This window comes from Zerene cesonia, chromosome 13 (genome assembly GCF_012273895.1).
Source record: "Zerene cesonia ecotype Mississippi chromosome 13, Zerene_cesonia_1.1, whole genome shotgun sequence".
Taxonomy (NCBI): Eukaryota; Metazoa; Arthropoda; class Insecta; order Lepidoptera; family Pieridae; genus Zerene; species Zerene cesonia.
The window spans coordinates 463,108-476,753 of NC_052114.1; the positions used below are offsets into that span (position 1 = coordinate 463,108).

At 32.5% G+C, this 13,646-nt stretch overlaps 2 protein-coding genes across 2 annotated transcripts in view; one reads left to right on the top strand and one right to left on the bottom strand.

Annotated features, from left to right (window-relative positions):
• Positions 1 to 9,360: 9,360 nt before the first annotated feature.
• LOC119831199 (zinc finger protein 723-like) lies at positions 9,361 to 11,920 on the top strand. Its single transcript, XM_038354488.1, has 4 exons — positions 9,361 to 9,589; positions 10,529 to 10,612; positions 11,338 to 11,423; positions 11,739 to 11,920. Exons 1-4 carry the CDS (start codon positions 9,361 to 9,363, stop codon positions 11,895 to 11,897), a joined length of 558 nt encoding a protein of 185 aa, XP_038210416.1. The 3' UTR covers positions 11,898 to 11,920.
• A 782-nt stretch (positions 11,921 to 12,702) lies between these two features.
• The window catches only part of LOC119831478 (pseudouridylate synthase 7 homolog), a 9,621-nt gene continuing 8,677 nt past the window's right edge, over positions 12,703 to 13,646 (bottom strand). Inside the window, exon 11 of the mRNA XM_038354855.1 lies at positions 12,703 to 13,061. Coding sequence (XP_038210783.1) covers positions 12,709 to 13,061 — 353 coding nt within the window. The 3' untranslated portion in view covers positions 12,703 to 12,708. The remainder of the gene's footprint in view (positions 13,062 to 13,646) is intronic.

Sequence of the window (13,646 nt, forward strand, 5' to 3'; positions counted from 1 at the left end):
GTGAGGGTGTGGTAACTTCCCCGGTGCGAGCTTGACCCAATTTGTGCCGAAGCAGTGCTCGACTCCCACTCTAAAAATTTCTATTATAACCAATCTAATCTCGTATTATTTTTTTTTCTACATTATCATGAATTATCGTAATGATTAAAAATTATAGAAACATTCAGTATTTAGTGGCACATTTAATTAAAGCGCAAAAACAAATATTTATTCGTAAAACTTGAACGCAACGTTTAACAAACCAGCTCGCAATATTTCATTTAAATGTAAATTATCATTTCGGAATAACTCAAAAGCGATCAGAATAATACATTAACATAGAAACAAGATGTGGATACAAATGCATGTACAAAGCGGCCATAAATTGAAATGAGATGGCGAATTAAAAAATAAATCAAAAGAGGATTTTTCTTGACACGTCCTCCGCGGTGAAATTGGAAAAATGTAACGCGGAGCGCGTTTCCACTGTGGTACGATACGGTTTTATTGATACATAGTCGTTTGTAATTAAATTGTTTTCAATGAAAAATCATTTAAAAAAAAAATCTTTATTTTGTTTCATGACACAGTGTACAATAAGCATTGAATGTATGTAAAAGTAACTTAGCTTGTCAATTATGTATAAAGTGTTGAACGAATTTGAATGGCTTCTTTTATAATGTGTAAATCTAACTTTGAAATGATAAAGTTGGTTTTTAATATTTGTTATTAAGTGTTTTCATGCTACGAGCTGGAAACTGAGCTGGTAGTTCGTCTGATGGTTAGCAACCACCAACGCCCATGGAACATTCGCAGTGCCTCTGCGAATGCAATACTCGCTTAAAAATGGAAAGGGTTAAGGAAAGGATTGACGACTAGAAAGAAGGATGAGAAAGAGGAAAGTGGGTATAGAAATGAATCCGCATTTCAATAAGTCTACTATGTATATGTTTAAATTAATCCGTTGATTACTTGCTTGAAATTACAGTGTTGATAAATTCATGTCTATTTTTGTGATAGAAGATTTTGAGTGCTAATTCTTAAAAAAATGATTACGCAGTTAATATGTATACTTTTACTTAACGCAGTGCTTTTCCTAGAAGATAGCGATTTTATTCAGCGGTAAGGTCACCTGACGTATCATCGTAAGTTATCTATGTTAAATTATGTAGTACATTACGTAGTTGTTAAATCTCAACACATAGATTTGCATTGAAAATCAATTCATATATTTGTCTCTCTCTCTTTCTTCTTTTTCTTCCTATAAATCTACCCAAATTTACACTTCTGAAATATTAGAAATGAAAATAAAAATCAAGCAAGTAAAATGCGTCGCCATTATTTCCGTCACGCAATGGACACACGATATTCCAAAGATAATAAGAATGTTCTAGAAACATATTAAGTACCTCTCGCTGTTATACAAAGCTCATTTAAATAAACATGATGAAATTGAAGGAATTACTGCGGGAGCTGCTTTTATCAACATCCTTATATTAAATGGTTTTCGTTTTGAAATATTTTCATGTCTAAAAATATAACCACGCTAACTGCGCCCCGCGGTTTCAACCGCGCAAGTCCGCACCCCGTAGGGATATTGGGATAAAAAGTTGCCTATATGTTGTTCCAGTTGTCCAGCTGTCTACGTACCAAATTTCATTGCAATCGGTTCAGTAGTTTTTGCGTGAAAGAGTAACAAACATGCACACATCATTACAAACTTTTGCATTTATAATATTAGTAGGATAGTAGAATTACGTATAGACATAAAACATGTTAGAAGAGCTAATTAATAATCATCTGTCAGGTTGAATGGATGTAAAAATATTTGTTGCTTTACATGAGGTGAACTAATTTTGTTGAAATACTGTATCTTACTACTATAAATTGATTTTTAATCTTTTGATAAGCTGCGGTGGCTCAGTGGAGATGACCTGGGATTTAAATCGAAAAGTCAGGGGTTCGAAACCAGACGAGCGTGAATTAAATTGATGTTTTAATTTATCTGCGCAGTATCCACACCACCACTGCTTGAAGCGGTGAAGGAACATCGTAAGGAAATCGATACAATTAATGCAATGTTATACTCGTTCTACAGCTCGTTATTGAAGGATGCTTCTGTACTAATTATGCTTTTTCCATTATCTTTATCACATTTCTTCAACATTCATATACTTATATGATATAGGTGTGTATTTTATAAAAAAGCAGTGGTGGCTCAGTGGTGAACCTCGGACTTCAAAATCGATAAGTCGAGGTTCATAACCGGGGCGAGCGTGCAGGAAATAAATTGAGTTTTCAATTTATCTGCGCATGTAGATAACATCACCACTCCTTAAAACGGTGAAGGAAAACCGGCATGTTCAAGAATCAATAGTTCGACGATATGTGACAACTGCCAACCCGCACTTGGCCAGCGTGGTGGATTATGACCTGAACCCTAATAGGAGGGTTGTGTCCCAGCAGTAGGAACATATATGGGCTGATGATGATGATGATGGTGATGATGATGTGTATTTTATGCAACTCTATTTATAACATCCTGTTCCTATTACGCGAATTATCCTACCCTAACTGCACTAGGTTCGTTTGAATTGACTAAAATAATAGTTGAAATTCCCTATTTTGAATTTTCTTCAAGTATCGTAGCTGAGTTTTTACTCCGTTTGTCCCTTTTCTATATTATTATTGATTAATTGCCAACTTAATAACCTCTTAACAAACTCCAAGACGTACCTACCTTATATTATCTATCTTATATATCTTAGGATACTAGTATCCTCTAGAATTAACGATAAAATAACAATATAACGATATACCACAGCTTCAATTACGTAACGCAAATAGAAAGAAAGAAAATCAGTCCAATCAGTAAGACCGTATAAAATTCTGCATCAAGCACTTGACACAGTTAACTGGGCGCCGCCCACCGGCCCGCCCACCTCAAGCCACGCCCACCCGATGGTTTTTATGGAGGCTATTCGGATCCTTGGTCCTTGTATACATTTTATATAGATCGCTCATTTCCTGTTGGGAATACTTCGTATGATTCATGAGTGCTTGAGTTATAGCTTTGATCTTAAATTAATAGAATAATGTTAAGAGTTTCATCCTTAATAATATTAGAAATGCGAAAGTGTTTGTTTGTCTTTCTTTTACATTAAAACAGATTTTATGAAATGATTTTTATAGGCATATAATTTTGTTGATAGGCAATCTTATACCTATGCGGAGATCCAATAGGTAATCCAGTATTTGAATCATTTCAAATGTTATAAATTATTCGAAATTATGTTATATAAAACAATAGTCCTTTGTATTTTGTGTGTGTAATATACTGATTACTAGGTTCTTCAACAGGCGGAAAACAGAACTGGCAAAGGTATAAATTGATTGAAAATTGATAGAAGCTCTGAACATTCTTTCTATCTGAATAAGTTTAACGATTATTTTGATAGAAAAAATGTATTTCTCCTTATTCAATTGGTACCAGTAAGTTATACTGATATACAGTATTATAATACTTATTAATTACTATCTTAAATAAATTTAGAAAATCATGGCATTGTTATATGGATTTGAGCTGATGTAAGACTGGTCTGAGTGGAAATTCATTTGCCTGAACAGCGTGAAAAGCGACTTACAAATAAAAATAATTAGAATGATCAAAATAACCAAGTTAAAATGATTTTTAGAGAAAACAAACCTATTTTTCCAGTTTAATTGAGAACCGCTTTGGTTTATTGGCTTCAGTTATCAATACCTTTGACTTTCAAGTAAATATAAAATTAAGATATCTACAATCTATCCTTTGTCGCCTTTTTTATAATTTTTATTCTTTTCACTATTATAGCCTAGTATTTTCTTGTGTTTGATTTTACGCGAGTATTATACATTTAGAAATTAAAAACTTTTTAACAGATTTTAAACGCGATTTATTTATTATATTATTAACCCGACGTTTCGAACACTTTCAGTCTCCCCGTGACCACGCTCGCTGTAAAGTGTTCGAAACGTAACGTAATATAATGAATAAATCGCGTTTAAAATCCGTTAAAAAGTTTTTAATTTCTAAATATTATAGCCTAGTCATTCAATGAAGATGCAGCTAATGCATTCTAATGAAGATATTTATTATTTAATCTAGCAGTTTTTGTGTGAAAATATTAGAATCATATAAAAACGCAAATATATAAAAAACATTTAAATCTGCTTTGGTGCCACTACAAAAAGAATAACCTATATCATAAAAAAATATGAAGAATCGTCATCATTCATCATATGTCACCAGTTCGAGTCGACTCAACTAATAATTGCAAATTTCTTAAGCAATGACTTATACAGTACATATTTGATAACAAAATAATAAGCAACGAATTGAGATCCTTCGACGCTTATGAAAGCGTCATTTAATAGGTCGAGAATTCGTTATCCACCACTCCACCTGCAATAACCAGAAAACATTGGTAAAAAGAGCAAAATAAATAAACGATGAGGCAATATCGGCAGCAAATTGGTCCCAAAGCGTTGTGGATCAACTACCGTCCGCGGGGACCCCCGACTCGACTCAAAGTGGGAGATATCAAAAAAATACATCCTGCCTTTCGGCCGGCCTTTCAGCGCTTTATTAAGAATAAATTTACGGCCGTTGTGTGGGACAGGGTGTAAGAGACACGTCAGAAGTAGAAGTAATAATATTTTTTCACTTCAACGTATCGATCCAAAGCGGACCTTGGCTTCCGACACTAGAGGTCTCCAGGTTTCGAGTCTTAGAGCCCTGGTGTTGGGTCTTTACTTCGAGCGTCCATTAATTTTTGAAGTTCGTCTCACCAAGGGTGGCAAGGTCGACGAAATGGGCGCTTAGCAATCGGCTACAGCAATCTTTTGGCATCCTTTCTTGGTGGCCCATCCAATGTTAAGAAGCTTAGATATCGAAAGCGACACACATATAAATTTCAAACACAATTTATAGTTATACTACACGAGGTTTATTTTAACTTGTGTGTGCAAGAGAAGCAAACATCTGTCATTCATAATATATCAAGATTTGTAACAGCAACTTTGTTAAAGTTTAGTTATTTCAGCACTTTGCTTGGATGAAACACAAAAAACATATGAATTTGAAAGTATACCTATGTCAAAATAAGGAACAATCTTTATTCGTTTATTCGTGTGTTATATGAACTAGTTCTGGTATAATCTTCGAATCGGCTGAACAAATTAAGCTTTCTAAATAAAAATATACATGAAGTAAGGCTTTTTTGTGTTAAAAATCACCAATTCATGCTTTAATTATTAAACCTGGTTCAATTTGACACTATTCGTTTAATAAATGAATATTTATAATTCCGCTACAGCTAATACCACGCGCCCTCGTCCACGTAGGCGCCTATCTTCAGGCTAATGCATTTATGCAGTAGCCCGATCGATACAACGCGTAATTTCGCACGATGTTCACAAAGATTTCCTTTTATCTCGCTTATGCTTGAAAAAACTATGTATGTATCCGGGGATTCTGTATGAGGAAATATTTTTATAGTTATTTCGATGATGTAAAGGTTATGTTGAACAAAAAATAACCATTTTTATTGTTCTTATAATGGAGTTTATGGTTTGGTAAGATCATGGTATAACTTGTAAATTTTAATGAATAAAAAAGTTATTAAACAATAATGAACATTTTGAGCTTTTAAAATCTTTTTAGATATAGGTATTATATAATAATAATAACACACAATCATTTATATAGATAATATTATTAACGATATATGTGACAATAATTCAGAGTGACATAGGTCTAATATTCATTTTTTTATCCCACGTAAACCCAGGTAAAGAGTGAGTTACTAATAAATAAACTTAATTAGGTACTATTTTTTTACTACAGAGTTGGTGCTCCGCCTATTATTGTAGGCGATCACAGCATGGACATTTGCAGAGGTTGAATTTGCTACTATTTGAGGCCATTCTTCTGTAAATGTGTCGTGCCGAAATGTGCTTGAGTATCAGGAAGTATCGTAGCGTACATATTATATTATGTACACAATGTTACAAAAGCGAAAAAACCTGCGAGGAGCGACTAGTCTTGAAAAAAGAACTCAAAGCACACAAAAAGCGTCCGTAATTACGTTCCAAGTCCCAACTTTTAAAAGCGATGCATAATTTATATTTTTTTCGTAGAACTTCTTACTACAAAGAAATAAATAAAGGGAATGCAAAGTTAAACAAGTCTTAACAAGGCGGAGAATAAATCGGATTTGCGATTTGAATAAGACGGTATTTAAATATCTTCATGCACCTTCGCCGTTTTTCCATTTCTAGTTGTGGGCGCTTAAAATATGTGCATATTGAAAATGTTAGACGAATTTGGCGGGAATATTATTGTTGGTTAGATTCGTTTAATTTGAATTTGCTGCTGTGAATCCATAGTAAATTAATTTTGTATATGTTATGGTTAATACTTAAAGGCCTTATAATTTTTAACAATTATATTTTTGTGAATATAGTGTAAAGATGTCGTTTTAAATCTTAAAATGTCTCAGTAAAATACACAAAACAGGCGTTGTTTTAAAATTTCGATTATTTTTCGGCATTTTGAAATTGTTTTCGTGATCCCTTACGGTAGCTATGTTATTCTTCACAAAAACACATTATACTATCAATATCAAATGTTTGAAACATCTATTTGTAATATTATATTACTATGAACATCAAAATGAAGTTAAAATAACAGTTATGAGGGAATCTAATTATCAATAGTTCCATAATCTAAATTATCAATACCCATTACCTTATTACGATGTAGTCATACTTTATAGTTCATTCCAACAATATATTTGCCCTGTCACTTCCATGATCGATAAATTAACTTGTGTATACGTTATGTTACAATGTTTTAACCAAATTAGCAAAGAACACAAACTTTTTTAAAGTCGTTTTAGATTTTAATCTGTAATAGTCTGCTTCGATGGAAATCATGAGATATCACTTTTTTAAGTCAAACAATTATGCGAACCTTATTAGTTATTTTAATGGCAAAGTACACAAACATATACCTTATCCATCTTACGTCACCTTACGTGCGTTTATAGTTAATAGTAGTGGATGAAATATTCTATCCTAGATAATAGGAGCATTTGGAAACTGAAAACTCAAACATTTGCACATTCAACTAGCGCTTCGAAAGCGCTTTTGAATTTGCGTAATAAATTATTATTTAGGTAGTTTTACATTTAGAGAACTAGGTAGAAGTAAGTTTATTCATTATTATGCTTGCGTGGTTAAGCGAGTTTATTTATAATTTTTAATAATGCAATAACTAAAAAATATTAAATGAAACAATTGATTTAACAAAAAAACTAAACCGCCTGCAAATTTTCAGAACTAGATCAGATTCAAAAGTGACCATAAGACACCAGCTGTCAAATAAAAACCATCAAAATCAGTTCACCCAGCCAAAAGTTCTAAGGTAACACACACAAAAAATGGATTCGAATTCAGAACCTCCTTCTTGAAAGTCGGTTGATAAGCAATAAGTTTCATATTTCAAGTACATCCACCCTCAATCTGTCATCGCACAATGGCTGTGCCCACAACGTTTGGTAATCGGAAATTTGCTGTATTGTGAACGCACAAAAAGTTGTACAGGTGGGACGGTGACCAGACATTTAGGGAAATTAGGATAGTCAATTATTAAGTTACTTTTGGTGCGTTTAAAGTTTTTATTTGAATAATTTAACATTTAATATAAGCTCGTTTATTTATATAGCACTTTACAGTAACTTTTCATTTCATATTTATTTTAGTATGTGTGGGTTTCGCAGTAAAGTAAAATTGATCAATAATCCTTTCTTTGCCTTACACTAGCAGTCTGCAATTAAATCGGCGGTGCCGCTTGGCTTCACTCACCGACGAAACCACGGGACAAAGCAAGCATTTCCTAACCTCATTATTCTGGTGTATAAATTACAAATTGTCAACTGTCATTAAAATCTAAAAGTTATGTAGTTAATTTAAAAAACGAAACCTTATATAAAGTATTAAAATTATGTATAATTTGACCACAATACATTGGACACAGAAACAAATTCATTATTCAATCGTTTCACATATATATTGAAAAAAACTACAGATTATTATTTATCATAGAACCATGTGAAATTGTGTGTCTTGTATATTAAGATTCGCTCCAATAAACTGACATATCAATATATATCATACCATCCAAGAAAATCGTGCAGTGTAGTCACCTACAGTATAATGGTACGGACAGACAGCGCTCGTTTGGTCGCCGTACAAAGCTCCAATTCAAACAGGCCGTGCTTCGTCACCTCTATAACCGATTACGTTTTCTTCAATACATTACATTAGGCTATGATTATTGGATGAGCGTTGATTTAATTTCTTTTTTTGCATTTCTCGTATGTAATAAATTAATGATATATGAATTTGTGACACGTTTTATAATAAGGCCGTGCCAAAGAATATGGGAGTACGCTTCGACACGAATTGGGCCAGCTCGCCCCGAGGAAATACCACACCCCCACAGAAGATCGGCGTGAAATAGTAGCATGCTACTGTTTTTTTTATTACTGGTAGCCAGAGGCCCGTATTGTGCCTGAGAGAGTTAGTTTCTTTTTTTAGAGTTTCTTGTTGGCTCAGAAGAGCTACAGAGAACTGTAGAAACTGCTTTCCAGACCGGTGGTAAATATTAAAACGACGATTCAAAAGTGCTTCTATAAAAGTATCAATATGCAGGTGCGATCGAAGTGTCTTTAAAACGTTATTTTTTTCGTTGTAGAAGATCTTTATAATTGAATATTATTATAGAAAATTCTTAACTAATTTTTAAATTGTTGAAGATAAATGCTGTAATTTTTAAATTGTTGAAAATTTTACAAAACACAAACCGCATTACAATACTTGAACATTTCATATAAGGGTAGATATGTCAATATCATAACGATTTTCCTAACTCCGTGTTACATAAAAATAGTCAAATCACGGCGATTAGAACCCGCTGCAAACCTTATTGTTGTCACCTCAATACCTTACTCAATCTGATACAAATACCCTTCAGCTATTTAAGGGAGTATTCACAAATATTCGTAGCAGTTATCCGTGGAAAATTGGATGGAAATCTTGATTAAATTACATTATTTATAATAATATAAATTGATAATATCTGTGAAACAATACTCGATAAATTTTTTATCAATTTAATGTTTAAGTGATTATTTTAATGGAATTGATACTAAGTACTTAGTTTTTGTGTTTAAAACTAAATTATTGTTAATTTAGAATATTAACTAACTTATCAAGTATCAAGTATTTCTGAGTATTGCATTAAAAACTGAAAAGTACCAAATCAAATTAACAAGCATGAACCAATCCGAACCTCTAGACTTATCAATGAAAAAGTCAAATTTGAAAATCGTCGACTTCAAATTCTTATGTGGCCTGAACGATCACTTGATAAAGTTGTACGAAAGTACGAACAGGCTGGATAAGGCTGTGTGTGTGAAAACCAAGAGTGTGCTGCCGTGTGAAGTGTGCTTGAAGACCTTCGACAGGCCGTCGCTGTTGAAGAGGCATATGAGGACTCATACGGGTAAGAATACTAATGATACAAGGCGAAAATAAATGCGTAAGTATTTTTATTTTTAACAAAAGCTGTACCGCATTCAAACTGTCAGGTCTAGACCAAATTTGAAAAAAACCATACGAGAGGCATTAGCTTTAAAATTAAAAAAGAATCATCATAATCGGTTCACCCAGTAAAAAGTTATGAGTTAACAAACCTAAAAAGATCGAATTGAGAACCTACTCATTTTTTGAAGTAAGTTAAAAAGTGTAAAACGAAGGAGTTTGTTCGAAAGAGTTATTTATTTTATTTCTACACAATGTTCAGACTGATTAAGAAAAAACAAAAGATATTATTTTAAATTAAAAAACGTTACTGTGGTTGTGTTTGTTACTATTACTTTCCCAAACAGCCAAAGCTGACACGCTGGAACCCAAAACCTGGATTGGTACCAGAGGTCTATCTATATGGATATTTAGGTTCAGCATCAATCTCCGATTGCATTTTATCGTTTTGAGATAGAATTGACTTTGCATCTTCTAATGCCCATTTAATTGCTGTGCTTATGATCGACGAGGATCATTTTAACTGGCCAAGCAGAACACAATACACATCAATCATTCATAGGAGCAATAAATTGGATTAAAATACACATGTTAATAGGAAACTTTGTGAATAATCGGTAGGTACATTAGTACTAATTTGAGTTAGGCATTTGCCTACTCTGTTTTGTTCAGAAATACCACGTCATCGAACGACATATGATCCAGAAATATATTTTATTGCTGTAGGTATTTATCTCATTTTAAATTTGCTTTATAAAATAAGTCTGTTCTTTCCCTTCGGAAGATCTAGACCTGGTCTAGGTCATTTCTGTAGGTACGACTTTCATCTAAGGCCTGGTCATCTGTTGTGTAGTTTTACTTTTGCATTTATAATTAAATTAGTAAGGATATTTGATTTCAGGGGAGAAGCCACACGTGTGCAACATTTGTGGCAAGGGTTTCAGCACATCCAGCTCTCTAAACACTCACAGAAGAATTCACACCGGTAACTTCTAGAACCTTTATTTTATTTACTTCGTTTTATTAATTTAATAAATGAGCCCAGATTCGAACCCGTATCCTATGGGAACGAGGGGACGCCTGACCGCTTGGCCAACTATTTATTATTGCCTAATTTATCTATTTGGGTCATATGCATCATATAGAATTTCAAACGATTTTAAATTATTGAAACTACGTCTAATGGGTTATTTACTTATTAGATAATCGATTTCATAACGCGTATGTATAGACAAAAAATAAAAAAAAATACAAATTCACACTGTAGTATACCCATAATTTTGGACTACAGCATGCCATCTTAACCATTCCAAAGGAATAAAATTCATTCGAGGAAAATATAAAAAAAATCGTACTAGGTGCGATTCGTTAAAGAGCTGCAAAAAATGGTCACTCATCATCATATAGCCGTGCTAACCGCTTCTTAACCTTGATTTTTAATAATTTGTTAATATTAGCAATAATATTACATTTCACATAATAGGTACAATTGATTTTTAATAATTTGTTATATATTGAAAATAATAAAATGGCAACATAAATAGGTACTCCACCTCTGAAATCTTCAACTTCGTCTATCACGTTTTTTAAGCTATATCCTAGTCACAGATAGACGGACAGCCGTCTTAATAACAGGGTCCCGTTTTACCCGTTGGGTAAGGAACCCTAAAAATGCAATTTAAAATTAAAACAACATCACATTGTTCGCAGGAGAAAAGCCACACAAGTGTCCGGAGTGCGGGAAATGTTTTACAGCAAGCTCCAATCTATACTACCATCGTATGACGCACACTAAGGTTACATTTTTTACTACCTACTTAGTACTACCTAGTTAGTAGTTAGTGCCTATATTACATACTTTTAAAAGAAAGGCTTACTTTTAAAAAATTACCGGCGCTCTGGCGCTACTAGATGGCGCTTTTCGTAATCTTTATAAAGTAAAATAAAATTATTTTCATTAATTAAACATATCATCATGAAATATTAGTACATGTTCTACTTATTCTTTGATATAATAAACTAATAAGAATGTCTGTATATTCAACTACATACTGTATATCTCTTTGTGTATCGATGTGTATCTCTTTTAATATAATGTAACCAAATTTCAGAACAAGCCCCACAAATGCACGTGGTGTCCACGCTCATTCCCCACTCCAGGGGAACTGCGAGCCCACTTGCAGTCCCACAGTGGGTCGACTAGAACCATAACAGCACAACCGTGGACCTATGTTACGAACCAGGACTTTCGATCGAGTTATAGGAAATAATTGAATGTCAATTACATGTAATATAGTAACTTGTATAACTATAATATAACAAATATATAGGTAGTAGAATTTCGTGATAACTCACACATTAACAATATTTGTTTCATGGCACTTGTAATCATATCATGTGGAAAAATCTCTTCTTTAAATACTGGGTGTTTGTTTACACAAATAAATTCTTAAATTCATTATAAATGAAGTCACTTAATACTCGTGTAAAGGGATTCAAGGGGAATGCTATGGGGAAATAATAAAAAAAATCCTATATGAATGGTGAATAAATGTTATCTAAATTAAATCGACAAGATCAATCTTATTACTATATTCGTAAATTATAAGTAATTATAAAATATTGCACAATGTATGATAAATGAAACGTGGGTTAAATAATCTCCTACTTTTATAATATAAAATGTCGATTTATAAACAATCCATATTCATTGGAGATCGATTTAAGTATATAATTTATCCTCCAATTTTATAATTGTATATAAAATAGTGTAATTATTGCATTTGTAAGATTATACTGGTTATTATTAAATTAATGATAGTTTAAGTAGCTAATTATAATAATTAATTTTTATAGTGACCATTGCACAATACCAAAGATTAATCTAAATTGAGAACTAATAAAAAATAAGAAGAAATTATTGTAATTTTATTTTACCTTATCAGTTTCTTCGTTATATTTAATAACTTGAAAAAGATTAATTGTTAACAAAAGTAGACATCATCTTATGTACTGATTTTTATAAAAACAAGATCTATTATTAGTTTTTTTTTAATAAAACAATACATTTTCTTAATTAATTTATTCATCATTCATCTTAGCTTTCTTACAATCACCATTTTTACTCTCTTCTTCTCCTTTCCTCTTTTCTACACCGTTTTCATTTTCACTCTTGACATTATTATCTACTCCATCGTTGACATTATTTTCTTGTTTGACATTTTCTTGACTTACATTTTCTTGTTTGACAGTTTCTTGATTTACATTTTCTTGTTTGACATTTTCTTCATTGGCATCTTTCTTTTTGTGGTAGTCGTTCTGTTTGGCTTGTGTGTCGGAAGAAGTATCAACTCTGAGTAGTTCCCGTAATGCCATAGTAGCATAAACACTGGTCGGTAACGTCATTGTTATCAGGAGCGCTTTGTATTTACCATCTGGAAACGATAAATTCTCATGTATACCTTTATATCACTTATTAAAATAAAATGTTTTTTTTTTTGTAACAATAAATCATGTTAAGTCTAAGGGGCAGGATGTTCTACTGTATTTTCACGTTTAAAAAGGATATTTCAGAGACTAGAGAAACTGAGCATTATTATCGAATGAACGTAACGTAAATCTATCAAATAACATTCTAATATAAATATAATGCACAATATTAATATTTGTATTCAGCAGAGACAAATTGAACCTCATCATTTCACTTATCAATAAAAAAATAATTATGGTCAATGTTAATGCTTTTTACTATTACTTATAAAAATAATATAATTTGTATAAAACTTTTTTCTTATTAAAAACAAAGCCTCACACTATAAAACGACGTTCCACACATGGTTCTGGTACTATGTCAAAACATAAGATTGATAGTTTACAATTACTTAAGTCAATCCCCCCTTCTCAAGTCCCACCTCTCCATAACACAACCTCGACACATCCGAAATATCAGAAAAGGTGTCTCCGACTCCGTTACCACACGTGCGAATCAATCGAATTGTCAGACCCCATCGAACCAGCCC

What these genes read in the sequence shown, in the direction of transcription:
- LOC119831199 (XM_038354488.1), top strand. Translation starts at nt 9,361, where the DNA reads ATGAACCAATCCGAACCTCTAGACTTATCAATGAAAAAGTCAAATTTG. An exon ending in GCATATGAGGACTCATACGG is followed by an intron (nt 9,590 to 10,528) that starts GTAAGAATACTA and finishes ATTTGATTTCAG; the next exon opens with GGGAGAAGCCACACGTGTGC. An exon ending in TCACAGAAGAATTCACACCG is followed by an intron (nt 10,613 to 11,337) that starts GTAACTTCTAGA and finishes CATTGTTCGCAG; the next exon opens with GAGAAAAGCCACACAAGTGT.